Source organism: Gadus morhua, chromosome 21 (assembly GCF_902167405.1).
Source record: "Gadus morhua chromosome 21, gadMor3.0, whole genome shotgun sequence".
Lineage (NCBI taxonomy): Eukaryota > Metazoa > Chordata > Actinopteri > Gadiformes > Gadidae > Gadus > Gadus morhua.
The window spans coordinates 491710-513948 of record NC_044068.1 but is presented as its reverse complement, the minus strand read 5'-3'; the positions used below and the strand labels follow the sequence as shown (position 1 = coordinate 513948).

General features: G+C 50.6%; 1 protein-coding gene across 2 annotated transcripts; it reads left to right on the top strand.

Moving 5' to 3' along the window:
* Positions 1 to 208: 208 nt before the first annotated feature.
* cd109 (CD109 molecule) lies at positions 209 to 22055 on the top strand. Of its 2 annotated transcripts, none has more exons than XM_030345111.1 (33): positions 209 to 316; positions 1490 to 1653; positions 1752 to 1783; positions 2036 to 2260; positions 2372 to 2497; positions 2940 to 2979; positions 3451 to 3532; positions 3715 to 3802; positions 3899 to 4013; positions 5286 to 5395; positions 5831 to 6079; positions 6559 to 6660; positions 7454 to 7516; positions 7981 to 8154; positions 8935 to 9087; positions 9645 to 9728; positions 10293 to 10350; positions 10446 to 10539; positions 11749 to 11866; positions 12189 to 12302; positions 12572 to 12790; positions 13174 to 13315; positions 13692 to 13868; positions 14394 to 14475; positions 15185 to 15413; positions 16168 to 16339; positions 16437 to 16627; positions 17398 to 17547; positions 18530 to 18595; positions 19528 to 19679; positions 20255 to 20411; positions 20790 to 20892; positions 21683 to 22055. In XM_030345111.1, exons 1-33 carry the CDS (start codon positions 237 to 239, stop codon positions 21862 to 21864), a joined length of 4293 nt encoding a protein of 1430 aa, XP_030200971.1. In that variant the 5' UTR covers positions 209 to 236; the 3' UTR covers positions 21865 to 22055. The 2 variants fall into 2 exon arrangements, with proteins under 2 accessions (XP_030200971.1, XP_030200970.1); XM_030345110.1 differs by having other exon boundaries at positions 10428 to 10539.
* The last annotated feature ends 184 nt before the right edge of the window (positions 22056 to 22239 follow it).

Sequence of the window (22239 nt, the reverse complement as noted above, 5' to 3'; positions counted from 1 at the left end):
GACCAGGCCTGTGTGGCTGATGACACCCAGAGAGAGTCACACGCCTCCAACACAAGACCAGGAAACCTTAAACCCTCTCTGGGCACGCCCTGCCCCGCGCGACGGACCCTGGGGGACGGGGGAGGGTGTGTCCTGTCCCCTGGGGGGCGGGGGGGCGGGGCAGGTGGGTGGGGTTGGAGGATAAGTGGAGGCTCCGGCAGCAGCTGATCCACTCCCTGCCTGAACCCGCCCTACAGATGGACAGGCGCCGGGTTTGTCCGCTCCTCCGCCTCTGGGTCTTCTCCGGGCTCCTTCGCTTCGGGCTGATGGACATGCGGTCAGATCCCTCCGCCTCCTCTGTCTGCTGCTCCCCGTACTATCGCAGACAACACTGTCTGTCTTCCTGTCTGTCTGCCTGTCTGTCTCTCCATCTACCCGTATGACTGTGTTTCAATTCATCTGCATGACTGTCTGTCTGTCTCTCCATCCATCTGTCTTTCTGTCTCTGAATCCATCTGCATGTCTGTCTGACTGTCTATCTCCCCATCTGCATGTCTGTCTGACTGTCTATCTCTCCATCTGCATGTCTGTCTGACTGTCTATCTCTCCATCTGCATGTCTGTCCGACTGTCTATCTCCCCATCTGCATGTCTGTCTGTCTGTGACTGTCTATCTCTCCATCCATCCTTCTGTCTGTGTCTCTCTGTCCATATCCATGTCTGTCTGTCTGTCTGTGACTGTCTATCTCTCCATCCATCCTTCTGTCTGTGTCTCTCTGTCCATATCCATGTCTGTCTGTCTGTCTGTGACTGTCTATCTCTCCATCCATCCTTCTGTCTGTGTCTGTCCGTCTATCTCCCCATCTATCTGCATGTCTGTCTGTCTCTGTGTGTCTGTTTATCTCTACATCCATCCTTCCGTCTGTCTGTGTCGTCTGTCTGTCTATCTTCCCATCCCATCTGTCGTCTGTCTGTCCATCTATATGCATGTCTGTCTGTCTGTCCATCCATTCATCTGCATGTCTGTCTGTCTCTCCATTTGTTTTTCTCTCTGTCCGTCTGTCTGTATCCATGCATCTGTCGCTAGTTTGTCTGTCCGGGGCAGCTTCAATAATAATCCCTTGTGGGAATATGCCTCAACTTTGCCAGAGGAATAAGGCAAGCAGTCGCGTTCTGTGATGAGCTGAACACCAGCGGGTAGTGGAGGGCTCTGGGCAGCTCCTGTGATCCATAAAGGAAACACGCAGCTGAGTGATGATGATGATGACAGCGAGGAGGGACCTAGAGGTTAACCAATAAGTAGAAGAAGTTTAGGGAAACTCTCAGTTAAAATATTCATTGTTGTGACTCGTGTTGTATGTGAAAATCATTTGTAATCCATCAGAAGAATGATAACAATCAGAACAATCCCAAAACGAGATGCAAAATAAAACTTAAGAACATATACAACCACACTCACACACACACACACGTATGTTCATGACCTCTGTGACCTTGTGTTTGGCCCCCAGCCCCTCCCCCTCCTTCCTGCTGCTGGCGCCCCGAGAGGTGCAGCAGGGGGTCCCCTTCAAGCTGTCCGTCTCCATCCTGGCCTCCAACATCCAGGTCGTCGTCAGCTGTCGGCTCCAGGGGAGCGGCTACAACGCCTCGTCATCACGCACCGTCATCCTAGGAGGTCAGGCCCAGGGGTCAGAGGTCAGGGGTCTGGGGTCAGAGGTCAGGGGTCAGACCAAGGGCACATTGCTGTGGAATAATCAATGTGTCTTTCCAAAGGTTCCACTGCCCTGGTCGAGCTGCCGCTCACTGTAAGTAATACATGTTGTTTTCATGCCTTAATGGACGCACTTATTGTATCCTGTACGGCCTTACGCTTAAAAATAGTACTTAACATCGTATAGCACTTTATCCTATCTACCTCTGTTGTGTACGGGGAACGGGTTAACCTAGTGATGGTTAGTGCTCGGCCCTTGGTTCTATGAACATCCTGACTGTACCGACCTATTGTGAGCGCTAACAGCTAGCAGCGTCTGCTAACCGTCCCCCCGTGGCGCCCCCAGGCCCCCCTGCCCGACCGCTCCATCCTGCTGGCCGTTCAGGGCCTCTTCGACGGACGCCTGCTGTTCTCCAGCGAGAGGGAGCTGGCGGTCCGGGACCCGGCGGTCACCAGCCTCATCCAGACGGACAAGCCCCGCTACCGGCCGGGGGACGCCGTCCGGATCCGGGTGGTCTCCTTCGGGGCGCAGCGCAGACCCCAAGGCGGCCCCGTGGACATGGTGGTTAAGGTGAGGGGCCCCTCCGCTCACGGACTCATTACGTGAATGAATGAATGGGTGAACGAGTGGATGGGTTGGTTCTCTGTGCCAGGATGAATACGGGGGTGTGTGTGTCCTCAGGACCCCAGGGGGAACATCATCCGGCAGTGGCTGGCCCTCAACTCCACCCGGGGCGTGGTCAGCCAGGAGCTGCAGCTCTCCGATCACCCGCCGCTGGGTCGCTGGACCGTCCACACCACCGTGCACGTCAGTCTGCTCTGCACACTCCGCTCTGATTGGCCCAACAGGGGCTCCGTTCTGATTGGTCAAACAGGGGCTCCGTTCTGATTGGCCCAACAGTGCTTCCGTTCTGATTGGTCAAACAGTGCCTCCGTTTTGATTGGTCAAACAGGGGCTCTGTTCTGATTGGTCAAACAGTGCCTCCGTTCTGATTGGTCAAACAGTGGCTCTGTTCTGATTCGTCAAACAGTAGCTCCATTCTGATTGGTCCACTTATGAATATATTACGATATTACTTACTACCTTACTATATCAAAAATACTGAATATTATTAAGGGAAATTTACAATTTACAAATATTAAACATTTGTTTATTGTTTAAGTGATAGATGTCAATTCTCATGATGTTAATATTAGTCTTTATATTCACACAATGGTTTTGGTATTTGAAACCAGTTTCAATTTTACAGGACGTGGAGCGGGAGAATCACTTTACCGTGGCTCACTATGGTGGGTAGAGACCGGCCAAGCCCTGCAGGGTTTGGTGGTCATGTTATGCAGTAGTTATTCAGTATTTGGTGGTCATGTTATGCAGTAGTTATTCAGTATTTGGTGGTCGTGTTATGCAGTAGTTATTCAGTATTTGGTGGTCATGTTATGCAGTAGTTATTCAGTATTTGTCGGTCATGTTATGCAGTAGTTATTCAGTATTTGGTGGTCATGTTATGCAGTAGTTATTCAGTATTTGGGGTGTAATGTTATGCAGTAGTTATTCAGTATTTGGTGGTCATGTTATGCAGTAGTTATTCAGTATTTGGTGGTCATGTTATGCAGTAGTTATTCTGTATTTGGTGGTCGTGTTATGCAGTAGTTATTCAGTATTTGGTGGTCATGTTATGCAGTAGTTATTCAGTATTTGGTGGTCATGTTATGCAGTAGTTATTCAGCAGTGTGTCTGTATAAACACGTGTCTGGTTTTAGTTCTTCCTAAATTCCAAGTTCGGATCTCGGTGCCCAGCGTGGTGTACCACACAGACTTCCTGTTCGGATCTGCGAGCGCTCAGTGAGTCACCTCGTTCCCCACATCCTTCTCTCCTTTACCTGAAATTGTGCTTCCTCTTCTTACCTTCAAAATACATATTTTGACCAATGTGTTCCTGGTTTAAGGTGGACTGGGGGAGTTACCAATAAATACACAAATGTTTACATCAACAAATGTTTACCATGTTTGCCCCGTTTCCTTAGGCACTCGTACGGCAAACCAGTGGCCGGAAGGATGGTTGTGACGTACATCCACGATGGGGAGGTCCTGACCTCTGACCGGGCCGTCATGGTACTGATCAGAACAACGTGCTCCACCTTAATTCTGCTGGATCGCCTGTTTCCAAATAAGAAGCATTTCGTTAACCTTCTCCTCCTCCCGGGGCAGGTTGATGGCGCCGCTCGCTTTGAGCTGGACCTGTCAGAGTACCCTGCGGTGGGCAGGTCGCACCGCGGCCATGGGGCCCTGACGGTGTTGGTCAATGTGACGGAGGCTCTGACAGGTACACCTCCATTGCATCACAAGGCTTCATCGGCCTCCAGCCGCCATCAGAAGAGCGGGACACACAAAACAGCTGTTTCATTTTTAGTGGTCAATATTCACTGTAAATACACATGTTACAGTAGTGTTCAGACTGTAATACACATGTTACAGTAGTGTTTAGACTGTACATACACATGTTACAGTAGTGTTTAGACTGTAAATACACATGTTACAGTAGTGTTTAGACTGTAAATACACATGTTACTGTAGTGTTTAGACTGTAAATACACATGTTACTGTAGTGTTTAGACTGTACATACACATGTTACAGTAGTGTTTAGACTGTAAATACACATGTTACTGTAGTGTTTAGACTGTACATACACATGTTACAGTAGTGTTTAGACTGTAAATACACGTGTTACAGTAGTGTTTAGACTGTAAATACACATGTTACTGTAGTGTTTAGACGGTAAATACACATGTTACAGTAGTGTTTAGACTGTAAATACACATGTAACAGTAGCGTTTAGACTGTAAATACACATGTAACAGTAGCGTTTAGACTGTAAATACACATGTTACAGTAGTGTTTAGACTGTAAATACACATGTTACAGTAGTGTTTAGACTGTAAATACACATGTAACAGTAGCGTTTAGACTGTAAATACACATGTTACAGTAGTGTTTAGACTGTAAATACACATGTTACAGTAGCGTTTAGACTGTAAATACACATGTTACTGTAGTGTTTAGACTGTAAATACACATGTTACAGTAGTGTTTAGACTGTAAATACACATGTAACAGTAGTGTTTAGACGGTAAATACACATGTTACAGTAGTGTTTAGACTGTAAATACACGTGTAACAGTAGTGTTTAGACTGTAAATACACATTCTACAGTAGTGTTTAGACTGTAAATACACATGTAACAGTAGTGTTTAGACTGTAAATACACATGTAACAGTAGCGTTTAGACTGTAAATACACATGTTACAGTAGTGTTTAGACTGTAAATACACACGTTACAGTAGTGTTTAGACTGTAAATACACATGTAACAGTAGTGTTTAGACTGTAAATACACATGTAACAGTAGCGTTTAGACTGTAAATACACATGTTACAGTAGTGTTTAGACTGTAAATACACATGGAACAGTAGCGTTTAGACTGTAAATACACATGTTACAGTAGTGTTTAGACTGTACATACACATGTTACAGTAGCGTTTAGACTGTTAGTACACATGGAACAGCAGCCCAGCAGTGACTCTGGTTCATCCTGCAGGACTGATGCACAGCAGCGAGGCCCCAGTGTTGGTGGAGCGTTCCAGGTACAAGCTGTCCTTTGAAGGCAGCCCCTCTGTGTTGAGGCCCTCTCTGAACTTCACAGCCAGGGTAAGGACCACTTCTACATGAGTATCGCACGCCTGCTTGGTCTTTATGCCACTGGATGCAAATCATAATAACTCAACCGGATAGTTCAAAATGTCCTGGTTTAAAATCCAAACCAAACTAAGTGGTTGAACATTCGTACAGAATGAATAATAAATGGATTGGCATGTGAGTGTTCGTTTCTGCATCAGGGCGGACCATGACCTCAAGGAAACCACAAAAACACTTTCTCTGATGACACAGAGAAAGTGTGACATATTATAGCAGCGGGTGTGTGTGTGATTAGCCCTTACAGGCCGTTTGTGAAAATCGGCCTCTTCTGACATCACTAGTGGGCGTGTCCATATAGATGTGTGACGGATAGATGAGCAACGTTTGCGGCAGTCCCCTGGGTGGGCTGGTAGAATGATCTATCCACGGGGTCTGCTCGCCCCTCAGCTGAGCATCTCCACCTACGACGGGCGACCTTTGACCCTAGAGGACCAGGCGCGGACGGTCTTGGTGACGGTGTTGCAGCACCAGGTCTATGCATGGGACGGGCCGTTCGGACCGGACATCGTCAGGAACTTTTCGGGCATGCCAGAGACCAAGGACAGACAGGAGCAGATGAGCTTCCCCGTCCCGGCCGACGGGTTCATTCCTCTCCTCATCGAGGTCCACGAGGAAACCGGATCTCTGGTTATCGACGTAAGCGGTACATTTAAATGATGAAAACGTCCTCCAACTCATCAGTACAATTTGTGAAACGAAATTTGAGTTTAGAAACGGTATACGAGAAGTGAGGAAAAGCATTTCATACACACGTCAAGAGATTCTAAAACTGTTCAAATTACTAATTGCCAATTAGCAATAAAAATAATGATGGTGGTCAATGACATTGGCCATGATTTGTGTGTAGATCACCTAAGATTAGTCTATCGATCTGATTAGTCTATAGATAACCTATGATTAGTGTATAGATGTATGATTAGTCTATAAATCACCTATGATTGGTGTATAGATGTATGATTAGTCCATAGGTCACCTATGATTAGTGTATAGATTGCCTATGATTAGTCTATAGATCTCTGATTAGTCTACACATTAATGATGATTAGTGTATCACCCGACTGAACTGATCTGATGAATGTAGATGTATGTTTGACCTCTGACCCCGTCACCGGCAGGCCACGCTGGAGGACACCTACAAGACCCTCTCAGTAGTGAGTCGATACCGCTCGCCCAGTCGGTCCTACCTGCAGATCCACAATCCCAGCGCACCTGCACAGGTAACCCACCGCACTGCACAGGTAACCCACCACACAGGTAACCCACCACACAGGTAACCCACCACACAGGTAACCCACCAGACAGGTAACCCACCACATCTGAGAGGTTACCCACCAAACAGCACAGGAAAGACCTGTCTCTGTACTGTCTAACCCCTACCTGCTCCTTAATGACCCGTCTCTGTACTGTCTAACCCCTACCTGCTCCTTAATGACCTGTCTCTGTACTGTCTAACCCCTACCTGCTCCTTAATGACCTGTCTCTGTACTGTCTAACCCCTACCTGCTCCTTAATGACCTGTCTCTGTACTGTCTAACCCCTACCTGCTCCTTAATGACCTGTCTCTGTACTGTCTAACCCCTACCTGTTCCTTAATGACCTGTCTCTGTACTGTCTAACCCCTACCTGCTCCTTAATGACCTGTCTCTGTACTGTCTAACCCCTACCTGCTCCTTAATGACATGTCTCTGTACTGTCTAACCCCTACCCGTTCCTTAATGACCTGTCTCTGTACTGTCTAACCCCTACCTGCTCCTTAAGACCTGTCTCTGTACTGTCTAACACCTACCTGCTCCTTAATGACCTGTCTCTGTACTGTCTAACCCCTACCTGCTCCTTAACGACCTGTCCCTGTACTGTCTAACCCCTACCTGCTCCTTAATGACCTGTCTCTGTACTGTTTAACCCATACCTCCATAATCAATGCACCAGGCACACAAACATCCAACCCTGTGAGGTTTACTGTGACCACTTCCTGTGCAGTGACATCAACTTCCTCCCTTCCTCGTTCAGGTCGGGACGCCCCTCCTGCTGACCGTTGAGAGCAACTTCGACACACCCCACTTCTTCTACATTGTAAGCAACGCAACATGCAGACGAATAGTGTCACACATTACACCAGTTCCCTTATCCAGCCATGACCAGCCCTCCTGGTGTCCTCACTCTTTAGTATAACTTGACTTGAGGAAGTCTACAGGTTAGGGTGTTTCACTCACAGTCGGAAGGTTCTTGGTATGAACCCCAAATCCCTTCTTGAGCACCTACCTGCTTCTTAATGGCCGGTCCCTGTTCTGTCTATCCCCTACCTGGCTGAATAAAAAGCATCTGCTAAGTGAGGAAATAATATGAATAACAATGACTAAGTCAGTCATTGACCTACATTGTGGACATTGGGGTTCAAATCCGAAGCCCAATGTCACATTGTTTCATTGTTTAGATTTTAATTGTCACACTATGGTGCCAGCTTATATGTTTTATATATATACGAGTGCATGCATTTATTAACGTGTGTGCTTACCTGGGTGGTCACGTGGGTGTAGGTGAGGTCCAGGGATAGGGTCCTTGAGTCCGGAACGTTCTCCGGGCCCCTGGCTCTGACCCCCGAGGCGTCGTGGGCCCCGACGGTCTGTCTGGTGGTCTACTGCGCCCGGGACGACGGCGAGGTCGTCAACGGGGTCCTCCAGCTGCCGGTGCCCCTGGAGCTGCAAAACCAGGTGTGTTTTTATGACATGTTAGCCTGGAAACAAAGAGTATTTGATTAAGCTAGGAAACAAAGGGTCTTTACTGTCAAGTTAGCTAGGAAACAAGGTGTAATTACCGTCAAGTAAGGTAGGAAACAAGGTGTCTTTACTGTAGAGTAAGCTAGGAAACAAAGGGTAAAAATAAAATGTATTATAATTTAGTTGTCTTTAATGTCAAATTAGCCAGGAAACAAAGAGTATTTACTGTCAAATTAGCTAGAAAACAAGGTGTCTTTACTGTGAATTTAGCTAGTCTTTAATGTCAAGTAAATGCTAATTGTATAGTCTTTTGTCACAGTTACAGTCTCTCATGGGGGCTTCACAGGTCTCAATATAACACCCCCATCATCCTAAACATCCAAAGGGCAAATCTGCCTCCTGCAAAAAGTCTGTCTTTGTAGAGATATGTGTGCTGTATATGTAGTATAGTGGCTGCGCTGTTAGACTGCCCTGACCTGATCTTTAATGCCTCGGCTCTGGATTCACTGTAACTTGCTTTGGATGAAAGTTTTAGTTGTCTTAATTGTAGAAATAGTTTCAAGCAAATGGCTTTGGAATTAGGTTTACTTTTTTTTTGAAGAAGAAGAAGAAGAAGAATAATTATGGACTTTGTTGAACACAACAGCTTACTTCAGGAACACAAAAGTGTTGGCTACACACAACAGGTAGATGATAGCAGGTATGCATCACAGTAGAACCGTCCACCCATGGGTGATTCCATGGGTGGACGCGTGTTGACGTTGGGTTCCGCAGGTGTCGCTGAGCTGGAGCGAGGGGCAGCGGCGCCCGGGGGAGGAGGTATCGCTGAGGCTCTCCGTGTCCGAGCCCCGGTCCCTGATCGGCATCCTGGTGGTCGACACGGCAACGCACCAGCACAACTCCACCAACGACATCACCACGGCGTCGGTGAGGGCGGAGGATATTGGGGTGTTGTTGTTCGCTGGCGTTTTTTCCGGACTTTTCCTGGAATAGCGATGGACCCCCGGAGCTGAATCTGGCAGAATCAGCTCCCAATTTGGGCAATTTTCCACAATTGACCAAAGATTCTCAGGCATGTTGTGAAACTCCCAATGGCAGTATCCCACCTTTGAGGGATTTGCTGTTATAATTGGATATAATTCCTCCGTTCATCTATCTTCTAAGCGTGTTCGTCCGAGGTGTAACACTATGTGAACGGGTTAGCGATAGAGACTATGCTAATGTCCCCAGTGTAAAAACTCTGAAAGGTTCTGGTTTTCCCACAAACTACATATTTTAACCTCCTGAAGTTACACCGAGGACATCGGAGCCCTCCACCCCACCCACGTATCGGTTGCGCAGCGATGAGCCACAACCTCTTGCCTCCTCTTTCTTGGTTCCCTTCTCCCTAACGGCTCAGAGCCTCTGGTGATGTTTTTTTCGGTATGGGCGTATGATTGCCGGAACAAAATCCCCCTGAGGATGTTTTGTGTCTCCTTTGTCAGGTGCTGAAACAGTTGTATGGCGGTGTGAGTGAGCAGTTCCGCCCTGATGAATGGAGCATCGGAGACCCCTCATCCCTCTTCGAGGTAAGCCCTGTCCTGTGAAGACCCTGGACCAAACACACGGAGACAGTCTTATCTCCAAGATCTAACGTGACAGTTTCCAGCAGAGCCGCCCCTTTTCCTCAGCTCTTGGCTCAACGACCGATTATGTTGTCGCTCACACGGCAATCTGAGCTGTGATCTCTGCTGACGGAGGACACGTCACGGTGATACCCGTGGAAACCACGTCAACTGGGTCGAAACCCATATGTGGGTCATATCCCAGGACCAAGTGGATCACAGGATGCCCACGAACATCAAAAATATATAATATAATAATATAATATGTATGTATGTATGCCTTGATTGTTTCATTCACTCATTAGTATTTCTGATTTCAATACACAGAAACAATGTTAGTTATCCCTGCTTTTGAGAATGTTTTGCTAATTTTTACTGTGCAAAACATTGGGTTGGACCTGGCCCAGAAACTACCTCCACAGGCGGGGCTGGGGGTGGGACAGCTGAAGAGGTTTGGCAACATGTTATCCATCTATAACACCTCGTCCTAATGAAGTCTTTCCGTTTCTCCTGGTCTTTGCTGTCTAGTCCTGTGGCCTCATAGTGCTGACGGACGCCACGGTGAACGCCATACAGGAACATGAGAGTAAGTATTAACAATCAACATTCTTACAAACAAGTGGGTAAAAGCTGAACCTGGCCAGTCACCTTACATCTGAGCAGTGGTGATTCCCTTCATAGAGGACGTAATGATGGAGAAAGAGGAAGAGCATGAGGAGCCCAGGGAACGTCGCCACTTCCCGGAGACGTGGCTGTGGATGGACGTCTACACAGGGTGAGAGCGCTCTCAGTCCCCGTCCACACAGAGCAGATTTTTTGGTGAAACAGCATAAGTCTTGTTCACCCTACATGCGTCCGTACATGCGTGAAACCGCATAAGTCTGGTGCGTTTCGGCCGACCGTCCAGACGGAGCCGGCGAATCCGGTGCACGAAACTGCATATTTCTGAAACCATGTCCGAGGGTGGTTTCAAATCTATCCGGACCTATGCGGTTTCGTGTTAGGATTTGTGTGGACGCCTGAAACGCAAACAATGACGTCACTTTTGATGGTCCTCACCAGCGGGGGGACATCTAAATAAAGCCCCTTGATCAATTTAATTACTAACTGTAGGCCTACATCAAAAAGTATTTCTGCTCAATTTAAAAGGTTGAATCTCCTCGTGACCCTATGTTTGTATGCAGCGCGCAGGCTGTATGCGCGCAGGCTTGATTTTCGCCCGATTCGGCTCCTTGTGGACGGGGCCTCGGTGTTCGATGTTAAAGCGACCAGAGCAGCGACCCGTCAGCCATCAGGAGCTGCTGGTTATCATAACTTAGACCAGGGGTGCCCACAGTTTTTCGGCTAGCGAGCTACATTTCAAAGTCTTTATATTATATTTATTTATATATACTGAGTACATGCACTGAATGGATTCAGCCATGGTTTTATAGTCCGGACAGTAGCAGCTGGTAGCTAGTCTCATGCTGTCTTCCAAATGACTATTAGTCATGGTGGAACGGTATTTGCACTTAATAATCTACATAAATGCAGCGATTGGTCTGAAAGTCTGAAACCGTTTGTCAAACTCTGACAGACAATTTTCTTCAATCGAGAAATTGTATTTTATTTTTTATTGATAAAAAATTAAATAAAACAAATATGGGGTCTGTTTGGGGTCACCTAATTCGCATATGCGGTCAAGAGAGATGTTAACTATCGGTATTTGATGATCGATTATAACTATTTTTATGGATTAAAAGGTTTGAAAGCTCTAACAAAGGGCCCTGTGCAAAAGAACTGAGTAGTGATTTGTAGCCCCGAGCAAACTACTACCAATCCCTTAGCGCGGTGCGATGCACACACGTTCACTAGGACATCGCTACTCCGGGCAGACGCAGGGCTGTCGCACCACCAGGTGGAGCCAGCAGATGAGTGTCAGACCCAAAGAGGTCGGGTAGCCACCAGGGCCGTGAACCTTGGTACCCTGTGCCCCCCATCCCAGCGAGGCGAACACCTCGGAGAGGACCGTCACCGTGCCCGACAGCATCACCACCTGGCAGGCCACCGCCTTCGTCATGTCTGAGGAGCTGGGCCTGGGCATTCTGGACACGCCGGCACGGGTAACCACGGGTCCGGGATGGCATACTGCGTCCCGAGTAGCACCTCTGAGCACGACGTTAGGATGTACTGTCATTCTGCAAGCCCAAAGTACAATACTCCACCCCCATATACTACGGGGTCACGGTTTTTAAACTGTACAAGCCGAGGACGATGATGCCGACCGCAACCAAAGCTATGCATAGTGACAACTGTAACCATGACAACTATGGCCCCAAATGTAACCGTGGAGAAGCATCACCCTCACCATTACCACGAGCAAATACCCAACCACGACTCCAGTCCAGATCTGTCCTCCTAACGAACGTCTCCATGTGTGGTCAGCTCAGGGTGTTCCAGGATTTCTTCATCACCTTGAATCTTCCCGCCTGCATCATCCGTGGAGAGGAGCTGGTCCTCGAGCTCAACCTCTACAACTACTTGGCCATGGACCTCCAGGTGACTCACCACTGACCTCCTCCCCTCTCCTCTCCATACCCTTGGACACACGGCAGCTACAAGATTTCATGTTTTGTTGGCTATGTGTACAGCCAAGTCTGGGCAGGGCGGGCAGCCATTGTCAGCCATTGTATCCAGTCGCTCTCTGTTGAGGTCTAGGGTTTCGGTTCCAAACTGGTTTGGAACCGAAACCCTAGCGTTTATCCGATGGACCTCCTCTCCCGGACGTGGAATGTGATCCGGGCGTGCTCCCGAACTTTTCTCTTCAGGTCACAGTGACGGTTGCATACAGCGCCTCCTTCGAGTTCGTCTTCCCGGACGTCCCTGGGCTCCAGATGGCCAGCTTACGCGAGGTGCTCGTCAAAAGAAACGGTGGCACGAACCTCAAGATTCCCATCAGGCCTTTAGCCCTGGGACAGATGCCCATCTCGGTGAAGGCCATGTCATCCCAAGCCAGCGACGCCATCAGGCGGAACGTCCTCGTCAAGGTGATGGAGGATGCTGCTGCTGCTTGTGTGGGAGGAAAACCATTTAGATGACTTAGAGACGAACCTCGAAGGTTGGAAAGGACCTCGGCCTCCATGTTGTTTACTTCATTTGATTCTACGACTATAGTATGGTAGTGAGTATTCTCAACTGATTTCATGTTATACTGAAAACCTTTTTCGCTCCAGTTCACTAACAGATGTTGCCATCGTATTTAAGCTCGGGTTATGTTCACTGCTCTCCACCGATGTTTATTTAGTCATTTCTCAGACCCTTTCATCCAAAAGGACTTACAGGTAGGAGGGCTGGGGGCCTCTTGGGGTTAATCGCCCTGTTCACAGCCGCCACATCCGCTTTGTCTGACGTCATTCTCTTGGTTCCGCAGGCCGAGGGGCTGGAACAGACCTACTCCAGCACCCTGTTCGTGGAGCCGTCGCTGGGGAACCGCAGTTTCATCGGGGAGCTTGAGTTTGACTTCCCTACAGATGTCGTGGCGGGCAGCGAGAGGGCTGAGGTGATGGTGGTGGGTCAGTATCAACGACGACGTGGCCCCGAACCGGGACCCCGGAGTCACCGGCCCCCCCGTCAGACTCTGATCACACACACTCCGACTATTGAATGCCAATATAATCATCGTTATGACCACTTCGGATGACCCATGGATGAAAGCCTTAGTGAATGTCGAGCTGTCCCCGGTAAGGGTTAGACACCTCACCCTGACCGCTCCTGATGAGCTGGGTGACGCCCTGAGAGGTACACTCCGCCGGTGTCGGTGTGTGAATGTGTGCATGAATGGGTGAATGTTGGGCAATATTGTAAAGCGCTTTGAGCGGCCACTGGCTAGAATAGCACCATATAAATGCAGTCGGTTAACCATGACCCCCCCCCCCCCCCCCCCCCCAGGTGACCTCCTGGGCCCCTCTATCGAGGGTCTGGACTCCCTGATCCAGATGCCCTACGGCTGCGGCGAGCAAAACATGATCCACTTTGCCCCCAACGTCTACGTCCTCCAGTACCTCGACCGCTCGGGACAGTCTGCCCCCGAGACCGTTGCCAGGGCGACCATGTTCATGCAGAAAGGTGGGCGGTACGACCGACGGAGACCATTTACATTGATTCTTGTCGCTTCTATCCAAGGCGACATAGAACTAAGTACATGAGTCAGAAGAAAGGAAAGTTTCTTAAACTGACATCCCTCCCTCTGAGGACTGCGCGGAAGTCCCGCCCTCTCTACCCCATTTAACTGAAACGGACATCCCTCCCTCTGAGGACTGCGCGGAAGTCCCGCCCACTCTACCCCATTTAACTGAAACGGACATCCATCCCTCTGAGGACTGAGCGGAAGTCCCGCCCTCTTTAACTCATGTTACAAAAACTTGTTGTAGTGACCTGGGCCACTACACAGGTATTGCCATGTGGTGGCCACTTACTGCCCCACCGTGCTGGTTCTCTGCCACATACCATCTCTCTTCCAACACGTTCTCTCACCATCATGCCTGTCGTCACGACAACACAGTCAGTTATAGCGCCCTACTCTCAAAGCATGTGATGTGCATTTGCAGGCCACCATAGCTGACCCGGCGGCCATGTTGTTTTTCTCACCAGGTTACGAGCGAGAGCTGTCCTACCAGAGAGAGGATGGCTCGTTCAGCGCTTTTGGGGAAAGTGATTCGTCTGGAAGCACATGGTATCCCCATGGAACACCTTCACTTTTTAACATGTGTTTCTTTGATTGATATGATGGCAAGGTCTACGAGGGATATTATGGCTCAGGTAACAGCTTGGTTTACCCCCAACAAAGGCTGTGTGGCCCCAGGTAACCCAGGCTGGGTGCACCCAGAGGTACCCCAAATAACCCAGGTACCCAGAGGTAACCCAGGCTGGGTGTACCCAGAGGTACCCCAAATACCACAGGTACCCGGAGGTAACCCAGGCTGGGTGTACCAAGAGGTACCCCAAATACCACAGGTACCCAGAGGTAACCCAGGCTGGGTGTACCCAGAGGTACCCCAAATAACCCAGGTACCCCAGATGTATCCCAGATACCCAGACGTACCCAGAGGTACCCCAGGTACCCAGAGGTACCCAAGGTGTATCCAAGATACCCAGAGGCACCCAGAGGTACCCCAGGTGTATCCCAGATACCCAGACGTACCCCAGGTGTATCCCAGATACCCAGACGTACCCCAGGTGTATCCCAGATACCCAGACATACCCCAGGTGTATCCCAGATACCCAGACATACCCCAGGTACCCAGAGGTACCCCAGATACCCAGACGTACCCCAGGTACCCAGAGGTACCCCAGGTGTATCCCAGATACCCAGAGGTACGCCAGGTACCCCAGACACTCACCGGTCGGGTCTACGCCCCCCCCCCCCCCCCCACCCCTCTCAGGCTCTCTGCGTTTGTGCTGCGGTGCTTCCTGCCGGCCCGGAGGTTCATCCCCATCGACCCCAGGGTGCTGGCCCGCACGGCCAGCTGGCTGAGCGGCCAGCTGGGCCCGGACGGCAGCTACCTGGAGCCTGGCCGGGTCATCCACACCGAGCTGCAGGGCGGTCTGGACGGCCCCGCCTCCCTCACCGCCTACGTCCTCATGGCCCTCCTCCAAGACGACGAGGTCCGGGTGAGTCGGGGACACGGGGACAGACGGACGGACTGCCGCTCCAGGGGTTCTCCTCTCACAGCGGAACATCTGGAACAGGACGCTCCAAATAACGGGGCAGCTCGTCTTAGAAAAAAATCATAATCACGACTATTTTAGTCAATATTGAAATCACGATTATTCAAACGATTATTATTTTGTTGAAAACATGATGTATTTTATTCAGCATGTCTCTCCCAAAAAACATTGTAACTTTGTAACTGAGAACTTTCGACTTAAAAATACACAAAATGGTCAAAAAGAAATGTTCAAATCTAAAATAATGTACCGATATGTATCCAGCTGTTCTGCACTTTCTATAAAACATTTAATGAATAAAAAAAATAAGATAATTAATATCGAATACTCGATTATATTGCTTTTGTGATCGCTCAACGCTAAAATCGAGATCGCGATCAAAATTCGATTAATATCCCAGCCCTACTCCAACTGAGAGTCATTGGCAACAGAGAGGGCGGGACTTCCGTGCAGTCTTCGGAGGGAGCGATGTCTGTTTCGGTTAGATGGGTTAGGGGGGACGGGACTTCCGAAAGAGGGATGTCCTTCTACATGTTTTGGATTTGCTCTGTCAAATTCATCATCCAAAGGCCGAACTCAAAAGAGCGTATTTGTTCTCCTCGTCCTGTTCTGATCCGCCCCAGGGGTCATTAGCGAGGTCTTCAGGTGTTCCTTCCGACCCCGTAGTGAGGTGCCTCCGTCTCCCCTGCGCCCCCAGAGCCAGTACAGCACCCAGGTGTCCGAGGCCCTGATGTACCTGGAGACCCGCCTGGCCTTGGGCATCTCCAGTGACTACGGCCTGTGCCTGGTCACCTACGCCCTGGCCCTCTCCGAGAGCGCCAGCGCCAGCAGCGCCTGGGACACCCTGGTTGGCCGCGCCCAGATCAGAGGTACCGCCGCTACATCGGACCCTTGCTCCGCCAGCCTTTCCTTCTGTGGCGTCGTCGCGGTGATACCGACCCCCTCCTCCCCCTCTGCGGTGTCCAGACGGCGTGCCCTTCTGGAGGGCGTCCGAGCCCGGCCTGACCCGGTCCTGGCAGCCCCGCACGGCCGACATCGAGATGGCCGCCTACGCCCTGCTGTCGCTGCACCTGCTGGGCCGTCTGGAGGAGGGCATCCCCATCATGAAGTGGCTCACCCAGCAGCGCAACCACCTTGGGGGGTACGGCAGCACGCAGGTGAGGCCCCCCCGTCTGGGTCCACTGGGTTCACTGGGAGGGTACGGCAGCAAGGCGATACTGGGTTCATTGGGTCAACTGGGAGGGTACAGCGGTACTGGGTCAAATGGGAGGGGACGGCGGTACTGGGTTCACTGGGAGGGTACGATGGTACTGGGTCCACTGGGAGGGTACAGCGGTACTGGGTCCAATGGGAGGGTACGGCAATACTGGATTTACTGTGAGGGGACGACGGTACTGGGTTCACTGGGAGGGTACGGCAGCAAGGCGATACTGGGTTCACTGGGTCAACTGGGAGGGCACAGCGGTACTGGGTCAACTGGGAGGGCACAGCGGTACTGGGTCCACTGGGAGGGGACGGCGGTACTGGGTTCACTGGGAGGGTACGCGGTACTGGGTTCACCGGGTACTGTAGGGTATTGTGCCCCCATGCCCCCCTCATCGTAGCAGCATGTGGTCATTCAATTCTGTTTTATCGGTATAGCCCATAATCCCAGTTCAGGTCCCAAAGGGATTCCCAGTATACCTCCCCCCCTCACCCTGGACCCTCCAGTTACCATTGAACCCCCCTCACCCTGGACCCTCTGGGGACCGGGGGAACCCCCCTCACCCTGGACCCTCTGGGGACCGGGGGAACTCCCCTGATGGTCAAGAGTCCAGAACCTGAGGCGGAGAGCGGAGTGGGGCTACGTCCAGGCGTGGCCGGACGGCAGGGGGCCCCGTCGGACGTGACGGTGAAGCGCTAAACCTGCGACCGCGTGTGTTGCTAGGATACCGTGGTGGCCCTACAGGCGTTGTCGGTCTTCGCCTTCGCCAGCGCGGAGGGCCCAGACCTCTCCATCCTGGTCGAGTCGGGAGGCGTCACCGTGGGAACCTTCATCCTGGACACCAACAACCACATGGTCCAACAGAGCCGACAGGTAAGGCCTTTCCCCTGGACTCCACCAACCACAGCGTCCAACAGGTAAGGCCTTCCACCTGGACCCCACGGTCAAACAGAGCCGACAGGTAAGGCCTCCCACCTGGACCCCACGGTCAAACAGAGCCGACAGGTAAGGCCTTCCACCTGGACCCCACCAACCACATGGTCCAACACAGCCAACAGGTAAAGCTTTCGCCTTCTTCTCCTTCGTCCGCCTCAAAGAAGTGGAACTGTTCCGTCAGGAGTAACGATGGCGATGGCGGTTATAATTATAATGACCGTCTCAATGAAAAGCATTTAGTTGGATTTAACCCATGCTTCTGGTTTCTCATCTGTTCTTGAGCTGTCGTTGGACTTCTGATGCAGCTAAGGTCACTTTGAATAAAAGCCCAAAAATATGTAAACTCTATAATGATTTGTTTAATTGACCTTTGATTCGGCATCATCGCGTATAAGGCTGCTCTTAAACTAGATGCTAATAGCATGCTAATGCTTTGACTTGGCTCTGACATTCCACTCCAGGTCTGATGTCCTCGACGCCACTGAGCCCATGAGTTAGCTAACTGAGGAGCAGTGCATTCTGGTTCCTCGGAGCTACTGAGCCCATGAGTTAGCTAACTGACGAGCAGTGCGTTCTGGTTCCTCGGTGCTCCTGAGACCATGAGTTAGCTACCTGACGAGCAGTGCGTTCTGGTTCCTCGGTGCTCCTGAGACCATGAGTTAGCTAACTGACGAGCAGTGCGTTCTGGTTCCTCGGAGCTCCTGAGCCCATGAGTTAGCTAACTGACGAGCAGTGCGTTCTGGTTCCTCGGTGCTCCTGAGACCATGAGTTAGCCAACTGACGAGCAGTGCGTTCTGGTTCCTCGGTGCTCCTGAGCCCATGAGTTAGCTAACTGACGAGCAGTGCGTTCTGGTTCCTCGGTGCTACTGAGCCCATGAGTTAGCTAACTGAAGATTTGTGTGTTCTGGTTCTCTTGCAGATTGATGCCGCCGGTGAATTAAAGCTCCACGTCACCGCCGTGGGGCAGGGGGTGGCCCTTGTTCAGGTAAACGTTTAAACGTTAAACGCTTGTTATCTTAATGTTGTTAGAATAGATCAATTCTTCTTATAATTTGCTGTTCTCATTTGATTCTACTTGGAAAATGTGTCTTGCCATTCTCTGAATTTCACGTTGATGCCGTGCCCATGTGAACCCTCTTCGTGATGACACCAGGTTGGACCAATCAAAGTCTAGTCTTCAGATATATGCTAACTGGAAATAGTTTGAAGTCGGGTCTAGTTACTGGGCCCACTGTAAATGCAGGTGTTTTTCTAACACGATTTGATTCTATGATGAGGAAAAAAAAAACTAATAATAACACGGCCCCCAAATGTTGACCTCCTTCCCGTTCCTGTGGTGTCCGGTCTCCTCCCTGCTTCTTTCCTCTCCTCCTTTCTCCTCTCCTCTCTCCTCTCTCCCATCCTCATCTCCCCCCCTCTCCTCTCCTCCTTCCTCCTCTCCCCTCCTCCCCACTCTTCCTCTCTCCTCCTCTCCTCCTCTCCCCTCCTCTCTCCTCTCTCCCCTCCTCATCTCCCCCCCTCTCCTCTCTCCTCTCCTCCTCTCCTCTCTCCGATCTCCTCTCCTCCTCTCCTCTCTCCTCTCTCCTCTCCTCCTCTCTCCTCTCCTCTCCTCCTCTCCTCTCCTCCTCTCCTCTCCTCTCTCCTCTCCTCCTCTCTCCTCTCTCCTCTCCTCTCTCCTCTCTCCTCTCCTCTCCTCCGCTCCTCTCTCCTCTCTCCCCTCCTCATCCCCCTCCTCTCCTCTCTCCTCTCTCCCCTCCTCATCCCCCCCCTCTCCTCTCCTCTCCTCCTCTCCTCTCCTCCTCTCCGCTCCTCTCTCCTCTCCTCTCCTCTCCTCTCTCCTCTCTCCCCTCCTCATCCCCCCCCTCTCCTCTCCTCTCCTCCCCACTCTTCCTCCCTCCTCCTCTCCTCCTCCCCCAGCTCAACGTGTTCTACAACATCAACAACACCGAGCTGGAGAGAAGGAAACGCGACGTGGGCGACGACGAGGCCTTCCATCTCAACGTCCAGTTCTTTGACGGACAAACGCTCTTTGGCGCACGGACACCTCCACGCCTGTCCGTCTGCTTCAGGTGAGACCTGGCCGTGTGATGAAGAGTCAGGTGGGAGGTGACTGTGTGATGAAGAGTCTGCATAAAGGGGGTTTTGAGGGCATGATGAGGTGAGAGTGTTACTTGGACCAGATGCCCCCTGACTGCTTCAAATAATTACTTATAGAATTAAACTACTGACTGAATAGTAACATAATTTCACATTTTAAAGCCTTTAAAAAAATGTGTTAATTGGATATTCATGAAGAATTAAATGCTTTGCATAGTTTATTGCATTGCATAGCATTTCTATTTTGAAGATATCCAACAAACAGCAACAGCAAACGATTATACCAACTAGCCGGTGCGCTTTCACCACATGGCCTGTAGAGGGGGCTGTTGCAACACAAACAAAGAGCAGCATAACGTTCTCATCCATTATCCCCTCTCGACCCCATTTTTGGGTGTGACATTTTTTATATGAAGTCTGTTGGTATAAACACAGGACCTTTATAAGCCCTTTCAGATTATTATAAGTGGAAAAAGTACAGTCTATAGGTCATGACCACATGCACATCCTGACCACGAGGTCCCCATACCTGCTGGTGTGTCCCCAGGCTGGTGGAGGAGCAGGAGCTAAATCAGACCGGCATGGCGCTCCTGGAGGTGGGGCTTCTCAGCGGGTTCACCCTGGCCCAGGACGGAGTCCAGACCAACAACAACACCATGAAGGTGGAGGAGGAACCTGGGAAGGTCATCGTGTACCTGGACTCGGTACGTTCTGGTCCCTCGGCTCTGCACAGCTATGGGGAGGGAGGAGGGAGGGGAGGGCGGGAGGGGGAGAGGGAGGGAGGGAGAGGAGGAGGGGGGGAGGGAGGGAGGGGGAGGGAGGGAGGGGAGGTGTATGAAGGCAGTCCTGCTGGGTACCACTTGTTGGAGTAAGTCTCACACAGCATTTGCAACGCGAGCGATGAGGTTAGGGTTAGGCATGGAGAATTTTAGAAAAATGCAAAATTGCAATTTAACGGGTCACAAAACTGTGTTGTTTTTCGTTCCTACAGTGTCTAACTCCAACTAACCAAAGCTAGGTCCAACCCTAACCCTAACCCTAACCCTAACCCTAGCTGATACCAGAGGTGTGTTGTTGTGCAGGTGAGCCGGGCGGAGCAGTGCCTGGAGATCCACCTGCTTGTGGAGCACATGGTGGCTCGGGTCCGGCCCGCCTCGGTGGTCCTCCTGGACTACTACGAGCCGCGTAAGACCCCCTCCACGGGCTCTGAACCCTGGAGCAGACGGACCTGCTGCGACCCCGTGGGACAAGACTACCTGTCTCTGGGTCCATACGAGTCTGAGTCTTTGTGGCGGAATAGGAGAGAACGACGCCAGAGTGACAGACAGAGAGCGGGCAACCGACAGGGAGAGAGGGAGGGAGAGAGAGAGAGAGAGAGAGAGAGAGAGAGAGAGAGAGAGAGAGACACAGACACAGAGAGACAGAGAGCGGGCAACCGACAGAGAGAGGGACTGGGAGAGAGAGAGAGAGAGAGAGAGAGAGAGAGAGAGAGAGAGACAGAGAGAGAGAGAGAGAGAGCTACACCAGAGACAGACAGAGAGCGGGCAACCAACAGAGAGAGAGAGGAAGCAACCGACAGAGAGAGAGAGGGAGAGAGAGAGAGAGAGCGAGCTACACCAGAGAGACAGAGAGAGAGCTAGAACAGAGAGAGCTGCAGCAGAGAGACAGACAGAAACACAGAGAGAGAGAGACGACCGAGACAGACCGAGAAAAAACAGAGAGAGACAGATAGAGCATGACAGAGAGATAGACACAGAGAGAGAGAGCGACATCAGAGAGACAGACAGAGAGAAAGCAACCGATAAAGAGAGAAAGAGAGAGAGACAGAGAGAAACGACAGAGAGACGGACAGAGAGAGAGCGCGAGGACAGAGATCGACAAAGAGTGAGCAATGCCAGAGAGAGAGGCAGTTAACATGGTCCCGGTGCAGGCGCACAAGAATGAGAGATCTTTGTGTGTTTCTGTGTTTCCGCAGGACGGAGGACGGTGAGATCTTACACCTCCGGAATCAGACAGCATATGGACTCCTGCGGCTTCTGTGGAGAAGACTGCAGCGAGTGCAGCGTGAATGTGTTAGCCTCAAGAACGGACGACCGCCGCCCCCTACTGGCCCTGTTACTCTGCCCCCTGCTGGCCATCCTAGGTTATGGCATGTAGACAGTTGTGGAGTTAGCTCTGTGGTAGCTGTATTCTGGCGAGCTGGATCATCATTTCCCTCGTGAGGGTGCACTATGCACTGCCTCTGTGAATAGATGTTGGGGTCGTAGAACGAAAATATCCTTTCCACTGATTTTTTCTGTGAATTTTTAAACAAATTAAAAAATATTAAAGCTTTTAACTGAATTGCACGCCGATTTAGGTCGTTACTGATTTATACAAGGCCTAGGCCTATACATATATATACATATCGTCTGTCTTTTGTTAAAGCATGTGTTTGTAGGTCTGACACAGAGTATGTCCCAACCCTGACCCTCTGATCAGACAAACACAAATAATATTAATGGATTTATTCCCGATTCCATGGTTTCAGCG

Excerpts from the sequence above, each read along its gene's own strand:
- cd109 (XM_030345110.1), top strand. The coding sequence starts at position 237 with ATGGACAGGCGCCGGGTTTGTCCGCTCCTCCGCCTCTGGGTCTTCTCC. Across the intron at positions 4,014-5,285 it reads TGTGACGGAGGCTCTGACAG|GACTGATGCACAGCAGCGAG; the intron begins GTACACCTCCAT and ends TTCATCCTGCAG. Across the intron at positions 7,517-7,980 it reads CACCCCACTTCTTCTACATT|GTGAGGTCCAGGGATAGGGT; the intron begins GTAAGCAACGCA and ends ACGTGGGTGTAG.